The sequence below is a fragment of the Epinephelus fuscoguttatus genome, linkage group LG10, assembly GCF_011397635.1.
Source record: "Epinephelus fuscoguttatus linkage group LG10, E.fuscoguttatus.final_Chr_v1".
Lineage (NCBI taxonomy): Eukaryota > Metazoa > Chordata > Actinopteri > Perciformes > Serranidae > Epinephelus > Epinephelus fuscoguttatus.
In genome coordinates this window covers 32,605,885-32,627,054 of record NC_064761.1, presented here as the reverse complement: position 1 = coordinate 32,627,054, position 21,170 = coordinate 32,605,885, and the positions used below count along the sequence as shown (strand labels likewise).

The window sequence follows — 21,170 nt, the reverse complement described above, 5'->3', positions numbered from 1 at the left end:
CAAAGTGTCATAATGTCATAAATATTATGAGCTACTGCAATGATTGTTTGTACTTGACAACTACCCCAATTCAAGGTGTGACATTTCAGACTTATTCAACAAGGAATCTCAGTCCTGTGTACTGTATGTTCTTGCACACGTAGATCTCAAGGGAATTAAGGAGGTTGACAGGTTAACAAAACAAGCTATGCAGAAAGATGCTATAGATTTACAAGGTCCTTTAGTCAAATCAGAAGTCAAGGGAGTAGTTTGGAGTAAAGCAGAAAAGTGGAACACTCAAAGAACAGGAAGGTGTCTGTATGATTGAAATAATAAAGTAATAACTTTAAGAATAAGACATTTGTTTTTAAGTTACATGCTTGAGATAACAGTAAAAGCATCAAATGGATTTATGTGATCAGTCACGTTGAGGAGTCCGTTGTGCCTTTGGCTAATCGTGATCTTTAATAGTCTGCATGAACAAGAATGGTATGCACATGCTGTAATCCTATAATCCTGGGTCTTGATATAAAAACATGAATGTACCTGCCAAGTAGATTTTGCAGTTTTTCTTTTTTACATTTACAAAACTGAATCTCTGTGCCACACCCCAAAGCAGAAGGCTGTGGCAATGCACTTGATACAAGCAGCAAACAACCACCTTTAAAGGGGAACTACAGCCATTTTCAGAATTCATACATGATATTCTCTGTCCAAAAACAGAGCTAGAGTTCTAAAGATCAAATTTGCGATGGCATGAGATTAAAAATCTGGAACGGCTCCAGTGGAAATAAATTGGGAAAGATGTTAGATGACACTGAGAGCATCCAGGGGAATGTTCTGAGTATATGAGAATATTTTCTGTGTCAGAGTGGAGAACACTACAATGGCATGAAGCTCTTTTGTGGGTCCACAAAATCAGGCTCCCATTCATTGTTCATGGAGAACCTCCAGACTATATATCCTCTGACATCACAAGTTTGAGACCTCATTCTCTGGTTCCTGCCTTTGAGAGAGAGTCGCTCATGTTCACAAATATTGATAGGACTTTACTCAGCCATGGAAATAACATGTTTCAATTCCTAATGTGGGTGTTGTTCCCCTTTAAAATCCAAAGCAAGGCAGAAGCACACAGAGAAAAGTGCAAGTGGTCTTCGCTGTAGTCCCGCCCACAACCTCCCCTGCTAGATTAAAGTTCAATAAACCTCTTATCTGAACAACACACCCTCTTTACACGTCATGAGAAGCAGAGAATAGCGACTGCATATATGTTGTACTCATATTTCTTGTATAAGGCAGTTTTGAAATTGTGCAGGTCTGGGTAGAGATCACAAAATGGGAGCTTTTACAAAAATCATATTGGCTAGTCTATGTGTGGCTTTCCTAGCTGTCAAGTGGACTGCACCCAATTTTGACGCAGGTAAGAGAGACGCACAATCAAAGAGGACTTATCTAAATAGGCTTGTTATAGATATCCTACAGGCATGCGTAATCTTTGTTTTTGATCACTTCAATCTTGTTGAATGTGTCACCAAAGTGATCCTTCCGTGTGTTTGTAGGTGTCCTGAACATTACAGTGGGTTCTCAGTTATATCAGTGTCCTATATGTGAAGTTATTTTACTATCTGCTGCCCTTTTTTTTAAAAAGAAATATGTAATGAAAAGAATTTTTTTGTATGTTTTTTAAATTTCATTTCAGTTTTGAACTAAGATAAAAACCGTTTTGATATGAACTTCTTTACTTTACTGTACAATTTTGGAGAAATTTTAAAGGGAAAGTCACCTCCAAAGCCAAAAGGCATTGTAACATGCGTCCTCCAATATTTCCAAGAAGTATTATGGTATGCATCATAATCAGCTGCCACTCCAACATTCAATAATTTTTCCTAATGTTTCACCCTTAAAATCTACTTATTATGGTTTGCTGAACACACCAGTGCAATTTGCAGCTTTAATATTGATCATGGGCATTGTCCCCTCAAAGCAAGAGGGTTCCTGGTTTGAACCCAGGGTGGGGAAGCCCCTCTGTGCGAAGTTTGCATGTTTTCCCCATGTCAGTGTCAGCGTTTTCTCCAGGTACTCCTCCCACAGTCCAAAGACATGCAGGTTAGGTTAATTGGTGACTAAGCTGCCTGTAGGTGTGAATGTGAGCGTGATTGGTTGTCTGTCTCTATGTGTCAGCCCTGGGATAGCCTGGCGACCTGTCCAGGGTGTACCCTGCCTCTTGCCCAATGTCAGCTGGGATAGGCTCCAGCCCCCGTGACCCCCAGTAGGATAAGGATAGGATAGGATAAGCGGTTATGGAAAATGAAAAAATATTTATCATAATTCTTCACATCTTTACCATATTTCATATGAAGTCATTATGAAGTTTTTCACTGTACCATTTTTGAGAAATACTTGTCCTACTTATCCTGTTTCACCTCAAATAAAAATGTATTCTTCAGGGTTTGCATACACATATACCTACATATATATATTACATATAAGTCAATCTACTCAGAAGTTTTGGAGAAGGGTTAATCTGAAACTCCTTCCAGTGCCACTACTCTGATGAATTCCTATTTAGCAAGCCCTTTACTGTTAGAATATCTTCCTTATTCATTTGAATGGCCTATAAAGAATAGATTTTATGAATAGCGAATTTTCAGCAAACCTCATATATTTGTTTTGGAGTGTTCAGATATGAGCCCCTTTTATACTGCCTCTTCAAGGTGGGAATTTTGCACCCTTATGCTATGTCACCGTTCTGTATAAAAGGTGTAATCACGGAACTGGGAGGACAGAGTTGTCTGACCTTTAAGCTGGCAGCGGAGGTGGTAACAGCGGCGAAACAATGGCTATACAAATGGGGCAGCCGGCAGAACAGGTGTGATATTTGACGACGTGCTATACGTTTGACCCATAGCAGGAGAAAAAGCAGCTAGAAGTTGTTAGCAGCTAACTGAAAAAAGGAGAACAGCAGCTGAAAATGTCCATAAATTGGAAAAATAATTACCTCAAGGATCTCCTTACCCGTCGAACAGACGACAAGATCAGCTTCCATATAACAGTGATAGTAAATGTCTGTTGCCATGTTAATGTCATTGCTGTTGTTTAAAAAGTGTTGCCAACTTGCATGTTATATGTCACGCTAGAGTGTGATGTTGTTGAGTTACACGTCATGCCCTTCACGCCTCTTATGCCGTGGTGCCAGCATGTTACCTAAAATTACACAATGGAGCAGAAAGATCCCGCTGTTGTTTGTTTCTGTCTGAAAATTCAAAGGCGGCATAAGGAAGGAACTTCCCAAAAATGCAACTTCTGTGTAGAAAGGGCCATAAATTAACATGTGTCACAACAAAGTGGGTTTTTAAGATACTGTATATTGGTAGAGCACAGCCGATCAGATTTAGCAGAACTGCTGCCTGATATGTCTTTTCACTGCTGAATCAATGTGTCTTCGCCTCTTTCCAGAACCCTTTGGATACATGCTTTCTATGTAATTCAACATACACGTATCTATTTAAGGTGAAACAATCCACAACAGAATCTTGTGTTTGGTCATTTGGTTGAGGAACCACTGGATGCCATATGCTGCAGAAAGGACTTGAATCTGTTGTATGTGGCTCAGGGTTAACTACAGTTAAATCTGACAAGTTGGCACAGGTTTCAGTGTGATAAAGGACAGCCTGACCTGACCTAGAAATGGGGCAAAGTATGAAAGACTGATATTTGTTCTTTCTGACATTGCTAAAATATAAACTCAGGCCAATAAACATTATGATCACCATATCATATCTAATCCCTATCACAAGATCAATATTGTATTGATATATTGCTGGAATGTGGCACAGGAAACTGAGGAGTGTCTAAATGTAATATTCCTGTAACAAGTTTCTATTTTACATAAACAAAAGTATTCAATATATTAAAATGTTAAACATCTTTGATAAGCAAACTCTATATACTGCCCCATCACATCATAGTCTACAGGCTCCACCACATAATCGGGACCAGGCGGCCTCAACTACACGCTCCACACTTGAATATGGAGCATGAAAACTTATCATATGACTGCTCTGCATTGCTCAAAATATCTGTTTATAAAAGTAATGAGGATGAAAGTTAAAGGCTCCCCTGGGGACGTTTAGGAGAAGAGGCACAGACAGAATTGAGTGAGCAATTGGTGATAATCTGACATGCTTTCCGCTTGTGACTGAGGCCCTTAACAGTTGGAGTTTCCATGAGTAATGAAATGATCTGGTTTGAGTCAATGGGGTAGTGTGTGTTTCAACAATTGGAACCTTATGTCACCTTATGAAAAGCTACTACCACGGCTGACACTACATTTTAACGAGGATAGTATTTTAACTTTTTATATGACTGCATCTTACAAATGGTGAATGGATGTTTGTGATTTATTCTAGATGCACTCTGCATATTGTCCTGGAAGTAAAGTTTTGCCTGTTATCTCTGCAACAAATGGAAATAACAGAAGAAGAAAGAGTCTAATGTGCTAGGTCCAGCACTGACGTCAACTAATGGAGAATTTGGGGCAATGGCGTAAGGCAGTTATTATGGGAACTGCCCATTGGTTCGACAGCCCATTGGTTCGACAGCCCATTGTTCCGACCATATTAAACTCATTGTTCCGAAGTCCGTTCCGAAATCATCATGATGCCCTGTGGTTAAGGTCTGGTTAGGTTTAGGCGCAAAAACCACTTGGTTAGGGTTAGGAAAAGATCATGGTGCGGGTTAAAATGAAAAAGAAAGTGACAAACACATAAGCCGTGAGCCTGCTCCGCCTCAAGCCGGTCGCGACGCACCATACGCCCGCCGCGAGCCGTTCAGCACCGCGGACAGTCGGACTAATGGGATGTTGAACCAATGGGCTGTCGAACCAATGACATGGACCCGTTATTATGACGGGCCCTAGTGCGCCCTAGTTACTAGCTATGAAGTACACACACACACAGAGTTTTAGGCGTATATTTATTTCACCAACAGTGTGTCTTAATGTTACTTTTATGTTATATCCACTTGCAGATGTGCCCAGCTTGTTAGTCTTAAGAGATTTTGCACCTTTGAGGGCATATATAGAAAATCGCACCATCTTTGATTCATGGTGAGTTCTTCTTTGAACATGGGTGTATTTCCAGGTGGCAATTGGGCCCCTCCACCCCATGTGCCCCGGTGCAACTGCAATGCACATCCGTCTATATTTACTCCCCTGGTTTGGGGGCATTCCCTCAGAAATCAGTATCAGTTCTGACCACACCCCTTTCAATTTGAACACATCTTTTCCTGCATGTCAACCTTTATGAGAGAGAGTTACAACATTAACCTGAATGACCAACCACTAGTAAAAGTAATCCCTGTGAGCCCAAGTCTCACGTGACCAATCAAGCAGGGCTTTTTTCGGGAGGGGGGCTTAAAGAGACAGGTGCTTAAACACAGCATCTCAAACAGAGAATACAGGTGTTCTAGTATAGACAGTGTGAGGAAGATAAAGTAAAGATAAAGTACCCAAAATACAAACAGTATCAACCTGAAAATGGGCATAATAGGTCCCCTTTAATCTGCAAATGACATGTTATCTCAACTCAGTCGTCAAATCTGGTGCTTGGGCAGTGACTTCTGGCGTCAGACACCAATGCAAAAAAAAACGTCCTCTCACGTCGGCATGATATAAAGCTGGGTGCTGTTATTGTTTAATGGCACATGGCAGTGTCAGGGGAAAACATGGTGTGACAAGAACAAGGTTAAGGCGGCAAAAGTCCAAATAAGGTGGGCAGAACGGGTGGTGGATGGGTCCAGCAACCACAGATTTTCACCTTTGTTGCCTAAACCCAACCGTGTGTGTTGGCAAAACCCAACCATTTGTCTGTGTTGTTGAAGGGAAAAAAAAGTCAGTTGAGCTGTATCAATGTAGTGCATTTATTTTGAAGAAGACTGTATGTAAATGGTACATTTCTTGTGAAACCAGAAGTGTATTTTGAAAAAAGACAATGCATGTGACAGACAGAACTTGACACAGTGTCCCAGGACGTCACCAACCAACGCACCCAGGGTACCTTTCACATCTTATCTGGACATGGAAAGTCCATGAATGTCGCTATGTGATGAGGTCGGTGAGAATATGTTGCTTAACTCCTTTTTCTTCCTATTCTTTAATATTTTATTGTTTCTTTACATCTCCTAAAGTTTTCATTTTGGGTCGAGCAGCAGCAGACTTTATATCCAGTGTTCATATCAAAAAATGAGGGCAAAAAAGTCAGGATCTTTGTGTGTGGTTTAAGGACATAAAATCACCGTATGTGCATTTTTAAATATTTTGGATTAAAAGTAAATTATGGATAGCCTTGTTGGCTTTTTGGTAATCAGAGAACTACACTGTTATGGTGGGTTGGTGATCCTAAATGGGTCAATCTGAGGGCCCCTGTTTCCTGAAAGGTCGATCACTCTGGTTAGCCAAACCACATTGTAATACTCTCTCATACAGGTTAACATGAAGGCAGAAGTGCGTTAAAGGCAAAGGGGTGAGGTCTTGAAAGTAAATGATTCTTGACACAATAATAAATCTATAGAATGGGTACACTGGTTTTACAGATTTGATTTGAGGTAACATTCAGTCATCAAATCACTTTCAAAACGTTGTTTTTGTGTGTTTCTTATGTCTTTCAGAGTCTCTTAGAGGTGCCAGAGTGCTGGTGACGGGGGCCAGTACGGGTATTGGTGAACAAATGGCATATCACTATGCCCGCTTTGGAGCCCAGATAGTAATTACAGCCAGAAGGGAGAAAGTGTTACAGCAGGTCAGTGAACTTAGCAACATAAAGAATGGACTGAAAGTTTAAACCAATAAATGTATGAAACAACAAGTGCTAATATTTCTGTTCTGTATCCATCATATTATGCAACATTGTTTCTGGCTTGTTTCCTAAACTCTTTTCTGCAACCACACTGGATCCATTCTTTCTGTTCTTTGCTTACAGGTTGCAGAGAAGTGTCTGAGTTTGGGAGCCCAGAAGGCTCTCTACATAGCCGCAGACATGTCCAATGAGTCAGACCCTGACAAAGCTGTAGATTTTGCTCTGGAAAAGCTTGGAGGGTTGGATTATCTGGTTCTCAACCACATCGGCCCGAGCCCCTTCAGCATGTGGGAGGGAGATGTGGAGCACACCAAGTGGCTGATGAAGGTAGCGCAGCAAATGAATGGTCTATCAACACACAATATAGCGAATACACTGATGTCGGAAAATGTGTGTGTGTGTGTGTGTGTGTGTGTGTGTGTGTGCGTGTGCGTGTTTGCGAAAGGTCAATTTCTTCAGCTACATTCAGATGACCTGGAAAGCTCTGGCTGCCCTTGAGCAAAGCAAAGGATCACTGGTGGTTGTTTCATCACTTTTAGGTAAGTCTGTCTGTCATCATTTTTGTACACATGTTGGTAGTTTGAAAGCAATCTATGAAACATATACATACATATTTTATTAAATGCAAATGTTTTGACCTATGAATCAAAAATGATGTATCATTTGGCCTCATTATTCTTCCTTTGCACATCACTTTTTCATAACCAAGTTACAAAGTGCTTTCTAAAGGAAAGAAAAGAAAAAATACTTTGACCATGTCATGAAAACATGATAAAAAAAAATTGTTAAGCTCACCTCAACATCCATTTAGTAGATGTTATTGACCACATCACATGATCTTCATCAACAGTCATGGAATTGTAGATGTTTAAATTTTTTTCTCTCAGGACTTCAAGGAACAGTGGTGCTAAATGCCAAATCAATTATAGTTATTTTATATTCTGTATTTTCCTGATGTGTCATTTGCGGTTTATTTGCTATTTCGTGAACTACAAAACTTCAAAAGCCATTGTAGGGATTTGTGGTCGTTAGATGACTTTATAAGAAAATTTCATCCAAAAAAGAAAAACTAAATCCACCAGGAAACTCTGTTCTGACTTATAAACATTTTGGAAGCACTGATAAATCACAAAGGTTCCTAATTTGTACATGCACTAATTAAAGGGTCAGTTCACCCCCAAGTGCACACTAGTTCCATCATATCAAAGAGAAGGCAGACATCTCTACACTCTGCATCTCACACCAAAGCAGTCTAGTTTGATAAATAACACAGGTAAGAGTAAAAATATATATTTTTATTCTGGGGTGAACTGTCCCTTTAAGATCAAATCTGTGAGAATAAATGTGTCATAAATGAGGCCTCAAACAGCCACTTTAGATTTTCATGTTTTACATATGACAAACGTGTTTTGGAAAACATGACTCTAATAGTTATTGATGCTCCACAGGTAAAATGCCCAGTCCCTTCGTAGCACCATATACCTCAACAAAATTTGCCTTGAATGGTTTCTTCGGGGCCCTCGGACACGAACTGGCGATGAAGAAGAGCAATGTGTCCATCTCTATATGTACACTGGGGCTCATTGATACTGATTCAGCTATGGAAAAAGTCAGGTCAGTCAAGCAAACAATGAGTACTTCTAAGTCCAAATGCAGAGTTGATACTGGTTATTTTCACCACCAACAGCACTTAAGAGCAGTATTTTTCTGTGTCCTAGGGGAGTCACCAGCGTACCAGCCTACCCTGCCTCAGACGCAGCCTTGAACATCATCAAAACAGGAGCTACGAGACAGCCGGAGCTCTTCTACCCTTGGTTCACCCACATTGTGACTCTGACTAAAGACTGGATCCCTTCCATGACAAACTATGTCATCCAGAAGTCCTACAAATACAGCCCATGAAAAACTTCTACAATTGATATATTCCACTACCTAGATTTAGCCTTAAATTTCTAGCATATCCAGACTTCTAGTGGCAATGTTTCACTTTCCAGTTGGAAAATAATTTTACTAACAGCTAAATGGATCCGGTTACAATATTGTTACAATAAAACAGACTACACCATGTCCTTTTGTCCTCATCTTGCTTTTGAGAGAGGTCCATTCCTAATGATAGACTTACAGCTTGGGTTTGCTTCATTTTGGCCACCTCTGAGACATTTAAAAATAATTATTTCCTATGTGCACAGGTGGAAATAAAATAAAAATCCACCTGGTTTACTACTCAGAATACAACACAGGGGGCAGTGCACAGTAGGAGAACATACTGCCTGAGAGACGAGTCAGGAAAAGGAAGCTGCTGAAGAGCAGAGGATATAACTTTTCACGTTACTGCAATTCCGTGGTGAAAATAAATAAAAACACATTTCCTCCATTCACACTGTATTTCTCTTGCTTGTGAAACACTTTAAAGAATTTTGGGAGGTATTTTTGCCCTAATTTAAAAATCAACGGTCAAGATTTGAAAGGAGAGAAGAGGGAAGAAAGGGTGGGAATGATCTGCAACAAATGTTACCTGGCTGGAATCAAACTTCAGATGTTTGTACAGTCTTAAATGAGCAGTGTGTGGGATTTACTGGCATCTAGTGGTGAGGATTGCAGATTGCAACAAGCTGTAACTTCTATGTGTCAAGCATGAACCCCCATTTAAGATTCCTTCAGTGTTCATTGCTAAGGAGGTTTCTACCAGGAGCCAAATTATCTGCAGAGGGCTCTTCCTCTCCAAAACAAACTGACCCGGGTATTTAAACCTGTAAAAACACTGAGTAAAGCCATTTCACATTAACAATCAATGTTTCTTCTGCTATTTGGCCTGCCGCATATGGGCCACTCACCCAACACCCACTATGTGCGCTCACCATTTTTCTATGATAACTAAAGATCCAGATGTTCACTTGGTTTGTAACAGGAGCTAAATTATCGGAAGAGGTCTTTTTCACTCAAGTAAAAACACAAAATAAAGCAGGTTTTACATTAAAAAATCTGTGTTTTTCCAACACTACTCGTGCAGGGGCTCCTTACTATGTTGGTTGACACGATAACATGAATGAAACTTTTCCCAATTAGAATTCATTCAGTGTTCATTGTTCCAGAGATTTTTACCAGGAGCTAAATTATCTGCAGAGGTCTCTTCATATCCAAAACAAATGGATCAGGTGATTAAAACCAAAGCAGTTTCATGTGACAAATCTGTTTCTCCTATGCAGTTCAGCACATCACAGATGGGTCGCTCGTCCAGCACCTGCGATGTGTTTTGACCTTTTTTCTGATAACTTAATGTTTTAACCAGTAAAAACAGAGTGTAGCTGTTTCACATCACAAATCAGTGTGTCTCCAACGCTATTTGCCATGCCAGGCTATTATCCCAGCACCTGCTAATGTGTGCTCACCTTTCTTAGCATAATTTAAGATCCAGCGTTCAGGAGGCTTTAACCAGGAGTTGAATTATCCAGAGGTCTCGTCCTCTCCAAATCAAACAAACCTGGTGATTTAAAGCCATAAAAACACAGAATAAATAAGTTTAATGTTAAAAAAAATCAGTGTTGTTCTCTTGTTGCCGAGGGGATGCTAACTACAGTGGCTGATGCAAAAACGCCAATGGCCAGATCTAGAGCCAGTGTATGGTTTGTTCGTTCTGATCTACTGTAGAAACATGGCGGTGTGATATGACAATCTTCGTGGATGATGAGCCCCTCCCTAAAATTGGCTCATTCTAAGGTAATGAAAACACAACAAATTTTATTTAAAGGGGATTATACACCTTAAAACTTAGGTGTCTATATTATATTCCGTTTCTGCCAATGTGTTCCCCTACATCCTACACTCTGGACCTTTGAATAGTCAAACTAGACCAACAGGACACCTCATAAACAGTGTCACTGAGGTCCAAAAGAAGTCTTTGACTAATTATATTTGCATTTAATTAATCTGTAATCAAAACATGTCGTAATACACTATACTGCTAGCTCACAGAACATCTGATGATGGGATGCACATTTGAACACAAAGGACCCAGGGAGCCATTTCAACATTTTATTACAGACAGGGTAGTTGACCAGTTGGTAGTTGTCGGATGATTTTTTTCTATAACAAGGAATATTCAAAGAAAATGTTAACACTCTGCATTATGTTAAACAATAACATTACTGAAAATAATATTATTAAATTAGGTATCAGTTATGTCATAAATGCATTACTCTTTTTTCTTCTTTTACCAACAGTTTAAACTCAGGAATCTTCGAACAATAAACACAACAACGTCAGTCCTAAGTGTGAAAAGTACATATGCACTCACATCAGCTTTGACATCAGTCCTCTCTTTGTTCCACCTGGTATGTTTGGAGGGAAAAAGGCAAGTCGAAGGGTGGAGTTTTATAGTCTTGGGGGAGTGGTCTAATCAGGAGTGCAGGTGGTGCAGGTGAGGTGGAGACTTGTGATTTTAACAACACACTTTAATACATACTCAATACCGCTTGAAAAGGAGACATTAATCTAGATGAGATGTTACTTGGATTGTCCACATGAGGGCAGTAGTGCCAAAGAAGTAAAGTGAGATGACTTCACGTTTCTACAGCAGCCTGTGAAGGCCATTCCCTGAAAAATCCCTGATAGCAGACTCACGTATTTTAAGGTGATATAACAAATTGGTTTGAATTGGTTTATCTTAAACACCAAAGTATTTGTTTCCCATATGTTCACACAGATTGAACAACCTGTTTTTTTTTCTACACCCTCCATCACCATATCAATCCTCACCCTCCCTGTTCCCTTTCCTGTCTTCTCTGTTCTCCACCCCTGGATTCCCCTCCATCTCCATTCTTCTCTATTTCACTCAGTTCCGTCTCTCTATTGCTGGCCACAGTAGGCGTTGCAGACTTCCTACAGAGCAGGACTTTCTCAGTGGGTTCCTTTGTGTCTTTGTTCATCATCCCTCAAAAGCACTGCAGGCTTCCTATGAAGCTGTTGGCTCAATCCATCCTGGTGGTCTTTTCGTCATTGTAATACACCCCAGACGTTGTACCCTGCTGATAAAGTGGGTTTCTACTGTATACCCAGAGTGAGTTGTCACTGTCAAAACCAAATGCCTCGCTGAAAACTGTAGTGTTACTTGAAAAGTTGAGAAACAAAATGAAGCGCACTTTCTCCTGCATATAAATGACGCTCCTGGAGCAGGAAGTGGCCTTGATTCTTTATTTAAAGTTTTTGCAGTTCTCTTGCACCTTGCTTTGTGGCTCTTGATTAATGTGACTGATGGAGGGGTGTCAAAGGACTTCATGTTCTCTTTGTCCTTATCTTGACAGTCTTGATGATTTGAGAGGGTTGTAGAGATGGTATAATCTCCCCGCAGATGCCGTGGAAAGAACTCCTCTCGCTCCTTCTGTCTCTTTCTCTGTCACACACACACAAATATGGTGGGGCCTCCCGGGGAGGAGAGCAGGCATGGCCCGGGAGAACAGCCAGAAACACCTGCAACAGATTAGTGCTCCTAATGCTAGGCAATAAATCCTCTCACCCTTCTCAAGCATCTCCATCTTCACCAAGTGTGGATCCTATAGGCTGAGGAACATCCACCCACAACACCCACCGCAACACACACAAAATATAGCACCATGGATGGATTTATTTTGTCCCTTCTCAGTTTGCATGCTGCAAATTAAACAACACTACACTTACATAATCTCTACTCTATTGGTTCAGCATCATGGAGGCTTTCCCCAGGGTTTTACACTGCGCTCTATATCAAGATCAAACATTTTCATTATGATTGCAAACAGCCAAGGCCAAGACCAAAGCTGAGGCGGGCTGCTTTACTGACTACACATAAAACTTGAAAGGTGGTAGACTGATTGGCCGATTGGACTCTTACTTACAGACATTTGTAACGGAGGTTGGATTCTGCTTTAATGTCCGTGATACAGCGTATTATTTAATCTCTATGTCGACCGATAAAGAAAGACAATCTGTATATGTGCTACAGTAGTAAAATCAAACGACATGTAAAATAAGTCCATAACCCTTTTCCGGATAGCACGCAGTATGTCCTCGGTTTTATATTTGCCCACAACGTTAGCTGATGCAGCAGAAATGTCATGTTTCAGACCATAAATAGTCACCTATCCATGGCAGTCGTACAGTGCACCTCAACCGTCATGCACCGGTCCCAATTTATGATTCTTTCTTGTCCTGCGTCTTTGAGCACAAAGGACACTGCCCCACAAATCTCCGTCTGGCTCCATCTTCCAGTTACTTTGAGCAATACAGAGAGAGTGGCCTCGACACACGTGTCGTGTCATGCATGCTCGCCAGCTTGTGTCTATTACGTGTGTGTGTGTGACATTTATCACCCACTGGTTTGGAAATGGGTTACCAACTGGTGAGAATGGGACTCAGGAGCATCCTGTGTGAAGGTGGAAGTGGGGATGGCAGAGAAAACCGAGACCAAGAGGTAACACACACAGATGTATTATATGTATGTCAGTGTGAGCCTATATTGTGACACTGGAAGACGGTACTCCTGGGATGAAGATAAAAGGAGGAAAATATATATCTACTGTAATGAAATGTAATTTTATTGGTCACTCAACTGTTCTGTTTTAAGTCAAATGCATTCATAGAAATCTCTTTTGGACATCAAAGACACCATTTGACATTTTGGTTTCTTGCAAAGAATTAGTCGAGAACTTGATTCCAGTCTCATGTATGTACAATAAATATGTAGCTGGAGGCAGCAGCCAGTTAGCTTAGCTTAGCATAAAGTCCAGCAACTCATCTGGCACATATGCTGCCTTCATATAGGGTTGTGTTTACTATTCACAAGACAAGTCCACATGAATGTCCCCCTTTTGTAGTGTAAGTGGACATTTTCTGAAAGTTCAGAGTTCAAGACTTGCAACACGTTTGCCGATGTTCTCAGAAATGGAGACCACAGAAGTTTATTTTTTGGTGGATGGTAAGTCGTATTGAGCTTTTGCATTTCCTGTATTACATTACCCGCTCACTAGCTTGCTAAATTGCTAGATTTTGTGGCTTCTAGACCAGTGGTTCCCAACTAGACCTAAACACTGGACCGCAAGTGACTCGCGAATGTGTCAAGACAAAACACACTTTATTTTGAAGTGCAGTCAATATCCATCACAGAGCTTTTATTTTGAAGTGCCGTTTCTAGGGCTGTGACAGTATGTATTTTTTCTCACAGCGGTGACAGAGTGACGTATCACCGCGGTATGGCGGTGATACGTCACAGCTCCCCCCAAACCCCCCACCCCCCATCGTATTTCCTCGAGAAACTGATACTTCTTTCCGACAAACACGGCATATTGCCTCAACCAAATTCACTGGCTGCCCCTTGTCATCTGGCACAAATCCAAAATGTGCCCAAATTGGCGACTTAAAGGAATACTCAGACGATTTGGGAGTTATGCCCTTTCCCTATCATTTTCATATTGAGACAACATGATGGATATCATTGCCTACAGTAAAAGTGAACAAATAAACGTTACAGAAACCCTGAAGCTGGCATTTCTGCACGTGCATTTAAAATAAATGTTTAAACATTAATTAAAAAAACGAGAGTCCGTTTTAGAAGAGGTTTGATACATGAACTATAGTGTGTTTACGTCCTGTGCGGAGGGATACACCGGTGAGCCACAGCTGCAGCTGGCTCTGGGACAGGTACGCTAGGTCACTCGGTAAAAGCAAACAAAGACACGACACGGACGATATTACTCACTCGACTGAAAGCTGTCCATCAGCTCCTGCAGGCCTGGGCGTTTTTTCCAGTTTAACTTAGTGATTGCTGCAAAGTTTTTACTCCTTGTGATGCACTCTCTGTGGCGGTTTTCCTCCTGATGATAAATCTCCCCAACGATGGTAGCACCAAATCCCATTCTGTGCAGCAAAATGATTCCACCTCCGTAGGAATATGTTAGCTAGCCCTGCAGCTACACCACCAGTTCTCCCCTGACCTCCGTCTCCCCTCGGCCTGTTGCTGCTCCGCCGCTCCGTAGGATTCAGCCTCTCTTCTCGCCCGCTCAGCATCCAACACCTGGGAGTTCCTCATCTGTGTACTCCGGCTCAGACAGGTATGGCTTTGGGTCTGTGTCCGCTACAAGAAACTCCTCAAAATCGCATTCAAAGTCGTCCATTGCAGCTACTATAGTCCGGAGATATCGCTAAGCTAAATAAACAGCTGAGTTTTGTTTACAGGCTACGTCTATGCCTGTGCCTGCTCACCGGTGTATCCCTCCGCGGATCACAGCGCCGGACGTACAGACACAAAAACGATATCCATCATGTTGTCTCAATATGAAAATGATAGCGAAAAGGCATAAATCCCAAATCGTTGGAGTATTTTTTTAACATTTGGCTTGGGAATCAGATCCACCGCCATGATGAATCAGTTTTTTTTTTTTTTTTTTGGTGCGGTGATGACCTCTTTGCCACGGTAGGCATCACGTGACCGCAGTATTGCGGTGATGCGGTTATTGTCACAGCCCTAGCCGTTTCCTGCTGTAAAATGATTGAATAACAGACAGCTGCTTAACAGAGACAGCAAACTAGCTTAACAACAAGGCCAAAAACAAGTATGACGCTGAACATATTAAACTGTGTGGATTTTGAACTAATTACTAAGGACAAATCTGAATCCTGTGGCTGAACCGGTTGGGAACCACTTATCTAGACTATGATGATAGCATCCATGTTGCTGTTGCCTAGTAGTGGCACTCTCACTTAAAGGAATACTTCACCGTGCACAAAATGACCATTTAAATTAAGTAGTCAGCTGTGTTACTTTGAATTTTTGAAGCCAAGAAAAACAGCATATTGACTTATCAATCGATAGAGGAGCATGTTTACCAACAGCAAAACTACATCATGCAGTATAATGCAAGTCACATTTTATTGAAGTATGCTCAGTACTTGCTAAACACATGCATGTTTGCTCAACAACAACAAAAAAAATTAGTATTGGAGTCTGGCTCTGAAGTGAGCAGAGTTAAGATTCACTTTAAGTTCAGTTTTAAACAGTGAGGTTTAAGTGAAAATGCATACATTTGAAAAGTACTGGTGTGAGAGCTTTTCAATGGAAGTTTTGACATAGTTCTAAACATAAAAGTGGTCCCCAAACAATCATTAAATCAACATGTTTGCAGTTTTCCGGGCAGGTATGTGAGAAAAACAAAATTTATTCACAAATTCAAGGTACCGTAGCATGACTAACTGATGTTCAAATAGCCCCTTGTAAAACGGCAAATTTATGTTCTCATACTTTTTTTTGGTACAAATTCAAGAAATGAGATTGTTAATCAGTGAGCTTCAGAGGTGAGGTAGGCAGATTTTAATACAACCTATGTACAGAGCCAAGCCAACTGTTTCCCCCAACTCCTGACTCAATGCTAACCTCAGCTAACTTAGCAGTTTCCAGCTAGGAAATGTATTTAAATGGCAGATATGAGAGAGGTAATAATGTTAGTATTTAATTCTTGGCAAAAAAGTGAAGAAGTGTATTTTCCTTTCTCTTAAATGCTTCTCACTGTACAGTCTGGAAATGTGAATTCAACCCGGTCTCACTCCAAAGTCGGTGAAATCCGGCATTTGGGCAGTGACTTGTAAGATCAGACACTGACGAAAAAAGCCAAACTTTAACGTCAGCATGATACACAGCCAGTTGCTGTCTCGTTTAATGGCGCACCCAGGGGAACCTTTCACGTTGTATCTGGATGTGGAAAGTCCATGACCAAATGTCGATATGTGACGAGGTTGGAGTGACAATGTGTTGGAGAATTAAACATTTTTAACTGCACAACTTTCAGAGTCACAGCACATAATAATGAAGCAACTGTACCACAGCAGCAGCATGATGTTGCCAAATAAAACAAACGTGCACATTTACTGTAAGATGCAAGTAGGCTGGTGTCAGCAGAAGAATCCCATAAATATTTAGCAGATATTGTCGGCGGTGTAAAAGTTATCTACAATCAAATTTCCTCCATTTATTGGCTCCTCAGGTTGAACCCAGCCATTGATCTGCGCTGTTGTGTGAGCTGATTAATTTTCAAAAGAATGTTAATCTTCCTGAATACTGAGCTTGTGCATGACCTCTGAAAAGTTTTCACAAAACATTGAGCTATGATAACAAAAGGAGAGAGTGAGCGAGAGAGACAGAGGAGGAGCGGGCTGGGGGGGGAGATGGAAAACCTATGAAAGGGAGCGTCAGTGTGAATAAAAACTGTGGGTGTGAGAGGTGGCTGAGGTGGCCCTGTGACCCCTGACCTCCTTCCCCCAGGTCCATTCAGAGCAGCACAATGGTTGACACCTGTGTCCTTTCAGTCCTGGCACTATTATTATTTACATCAGTCAGTGGGAGAGAGAGGGAAAGACAGAAAGAGGCCAGAGGTGCTGTGAAGCAGAGTGCACCAGCCTCATGCCAACAACACCCCCTCTTCCCCTCTCCCTTTCAAAGACAGGTGCCTCTCCCTCTCCCTCTCCCTCTCTCTCTCTTTCTCTGCCAATCTCTTCCTGTTTAATTATTTCAGATAACTCCAAACACATCGGCGGAAGGAGAGGATCCACAATGAGGACAGACGGGGTGTTTTTACATCCTGTACCTAATGGTCTGACGTTGCTCCTGCTCGTCTGTATCACCATTAACACAGAGGGCATCAGATTAAGTTAGAGGGGAAGAAGTTTAACATTTTAATAAAGATGTCTGCTCACAGAAATACACTTTTAACTGTGTGTTAACAAAGTCACAGTAATGGTAAATTAGTTCCTTACATTATCATGCCACCTCAGTATTTAATAGAAATCATAATAAGATGTAAAAACTCACAAGATGCATAATGAGCACATTGTTCTGTTAACACAATAGTTGCCAAAGTAAGAGAACAGTAGGGTTAATATATTTAAAGTGCATATAATCCAGATCCAGCTCCAGTGGTTTTAGTAATTCAAGTTCTTCTCAGAAGGAAAAGATGACTGTATATACAGCGAGGCAAAATGCCACACAAACACCTGAACAGCAATGACTGTTTTGGTTTAAAAATACTCAAACATTGTGGCCTTATAATAGTTTATAATAACAGTCGCTGCTGATTCTGCTTTCGCTTCGCAGTTAATTGCACGAGAATACAACCCAAACAGTTCCAATTGCATTTAAGCTGATTAAATATGGAGTCCTATGCAGAGATTTGAGCGTATGTATGAGTTTAATGACGTTCCCGGGACAATCCTTTCGCTCTGTTCTTGTCATTTATCCCTCTCTTGCTGATGGGGCTGGTGGGGAGAGTCACAGGGAGCATGGGTGGCAGGCTGGGGGTTACATGAATTCTTCTTTTTTTTTTCATTGGGGGAGAGAAAGCCCAATTAACAAAGGATAAGAAGTGAACCGTAAACACCCTCAACAAGGCCCAACAAACCTACAAGAACAAGAGCTCCCTCTCTCTCTGTCTCTCTCTCTCTCTGCCTCACCCCCCTCTGCTGACCACTCCCCCCTCCCTCCATCCTCCCCCCTCCTGCTCACTCACTCTCTCTTCCACTTCCCTCACAAAAGGAAGGCTCAGAGCTTACAAAGTGCCAATTAACACTGAATGTTTGCCCCTCGCACCTCCCTCTCTGAACTGCTGACAGCTCTGGTGTTTGGGTTAATACCAAAGGCCTGCAAAGAATTATAATTCTCCTCCTTGCCCCATCCCCCCTTCTCTCCCTCTCCTATCCTTTTATTTTGTTTCCAATGGGGTGGTTTTACAGTTCAATGCACAGTCAAAGGGTGATATAAAATGACTTTCCAAAGAATTTCATTTGGGGAGAAGAGGGGCTGTGTTGCATTGGGGCAGCCAGAGGCAGCACCAGGGATAGCGGGGGGAGCGGTGAGGCAGAGAAAGAGAGACAACTATAAATTAGTAGTTAAAGACAGTGAAAAGGTTTGTATCAAAATATGTCATGTGTCGATCTTACTTTTGTTTCCTCTTTCACAAGCAAAATAAATTCTCATCTATCCAAATTCATTTCCCTAAAGAAGACATTTCTGTGTTCTCCCCTCAGGAATCGTTTGCTATTTCTTCCTCTGTCATCACCACATTGCATCCAAAAAATAATGCAAACATGACCCCGGTTTACACACATGTGAACACACACATATATGCTCTCACACACACACACACCCTTTCTCATCCATTGGAACTGTAGGTCCCACTTGAGATGAAGATAGCAGCGTGGGTCATTTATCACAGGCGAGGCTGATGGCTGTGCTATGCTTGTATTTCTCCCTTGTGAACTCCAATAAATCAGCCTACTGAATAAAAGAGCGGCCAATGAGAGGAGGTGAGAGGGTTAAACTCTGGGAGAAACAGAGACCACTAGGCTCTTTAAGGGAGCTTCTGCCTGCTCTCAATTCCCTGCCCAAACTGGGTCTGCTCTGGCAATTTATGACCTCTTGGGACCGGGTCTCTCCGCTCTTTCTTTACTCTGGGATGAGGTACCCAGTTGAGTATTCTTAGGGAAGCAGCAAAACTTTGGGATTTTGCTCATGTCGAGAGAAGGCCTCATGGATCCAGCTAGATCACAAAATAATTTGAAAACAACACACTAAATAACTTCCAGTGAGATAGCGGAAGTAGCAGTAAGCTAGTTAGTCCCATAGACTGTCTGTGGTTGGTCCCAGTGGCTACTCTTGGTGGCTAACCGTCAACACTGGTTCTTTTCAAAAGTAATTTGCCTTCAGTTTAGCAAACAGTGATTTATTTTTTAACAAATATTTAACTAATGTTAGCTCAGCATTTTCTAAAATGTCTTTGCGGTGCTCTGGTACCTGTTGCACTGTCAGTGTCTGTAACGACTAACAACTAGTCTCAGCTAAATTTTTGTCTTCAGCAACTGTGTGTTGAACGTGTAACCAGAACAAAAAGGGGTTGTTCCTGTTGCCAAAGGTACCGTTGATATGATACATAAAACCACAAGAGTTTCATGAAACATAGAGAAAATGTATTAAATCAGAATTTGCAGAAGAGAATGACACCTAGACTGACTCACTAGCTAGCTAGCTCGGGCCATGTTAAAGAACAATATTTTATGGAGCAAGGCAAGCTGATTGCTAGCGTGCTCGGTTGAATGGGGAAAAAAAAACAATGCTTTGAGATAGCTGTCAGAGATGGCAGAGGTATGATCACATAATCCAGTTTGAGCTATAACAGGTGGTGTGTTCCACATTTTATATCCCAATTGCTCTTGGAAAGAAAAACAGAGTACTGTAAACAAATTGTTACCATTGGAAACTGCCGGTTTCGGTTCAACGACGGAAGTTGCGTCCATAATTCACGCATGGTATCATGGGGGCTAGGAATAAGGTAGATAGCATAGCACAAAATCTCATACTGAAATGTTGGCAGTCAAGTTGCATTTTGGGTAATGTATGTGTAACCTGCTGCCTCTGCACACCAGTCACTAGACTCCCTCTCTACACCTCCTGTAGGACTCTGCATTGTGATTTTTTCTTCTATATAGCTGCGGGGAAGTGTTGTGCGGCGAGAGAAGGAGGCACCAGACACAGAGTTCAGATTTGTGATTTACCTTGTCTGTGGTTTTATTTCACGGGAACATCCAGTAACATCTCTGCTGCTCTCTATCACAGTGGCTGCTGGCATCATATCCTCCACATCGTCAACCTTACAGGGCAAGAGACAGTTAACTTTATTTTAAGCAATAAATCTCTCACTCAAGCAATAATTAACATTTACAAATAATACATTAAATGAATGTAAACATAACTGTCTGAGTAAACTAAATATGACTCTCTGAAATGAATAAATCACAAACATAAAATGTACATACTCAAATAAGCTTAACTGAAAAGCTAATGCTATCAACCGTTAACAGCAAGCTAGCCACACTCATAGCTTAGCCTCAATAACGTCATCAAACACTAAAAAACACGGTTCATTTATAGTGAACAAATCAACAAAACGTGTGGTTTAAGCACTGATATTGTGATATAATGCAGGACTCTGTTACAGTGCTCACCTTATAGGGCAAGAGACAATTAATTTAGAAGAAAATGGCGTCCTAAACGGAGCACATCTCAAAGCTATGGTGTCCTGCCAGAGACAAACAGTGCGAACTTCAACAATCCCTGCATAGTAGACAGCGCAACAGTGCCTCCTGCTGGCTGAAACAGGCAGCTTACATCGACATCAGTTTTTTACAAGTATGAAGAATATGTAAAATAAAAAGATGATTATGTGGTTTTGGTCCCTTTTTTTTAAACAAAAGGTTACAGAAGTTCTATATTGTAACATCTATATGCAATATATGATAATGTAAATGCTGAATGGTAGGCTACTC

The 21,170-nt window shown here is 41.2% G+C and overlaps 1 protein-coding gene and 1 long non-coding RNA gene across 3 annotated transcripts; one reads left to right on the top strand and one right to left on the bottom strand.

Moving 5' to 3' along the window:
* The first annotated feature begins 1,215 nt into the window (after positions 1-1,215).
* Positions 1,216-8,898, top strand: hsd11b1la (hydroxysteroid (11-beta) dehydrogenase 1-like a). The gene is made up of 6 exons (XM_049588952.1): positions 1,216-1,399; positions 6,646-6,776; positions 6,957-7,160; positions 7,279-7,372; positions 8,282-8,447; positions 8,552-8,898. The coding sequence occupies exons 1-6, from the start codon at positions 1,315-1,317 to the stop codon at positions 8,733-8,735; spliced, it is 864 nt and encodes a 287-aa protein (XP_049444909.1). The 5' UTR covers positions 1,216-1,314; the 3' UTR covers positions 8,736-8,898.
* A 2,113-nt stretch (positions 8,899-11,011) lies between these two features.
* LOC125896416 (uncharacterized) lies at positions 11,012-20,910 on the bottom strand. Of its 2 annotated transcripts, none has more exons than XR_007450256.1 (3): positions 20,850-20,910; positions 20,400-20,494; positions 11,012-12,299 (listed from the first exon to the last, which is right to left on the bottom strand). It is a non-coding gene; the product is annotated as an uncharacterized LOC125896416 (long non-coding RNA). The 2 variants fall into 2 exon arrangements; XR_007450255.1 differs by lacking the exon at positions 11,012-12,299 and adding an exon at positions 17,899-18,164.
* Positions 20,911-21,170: the final 260 nt, after the last annotated feature.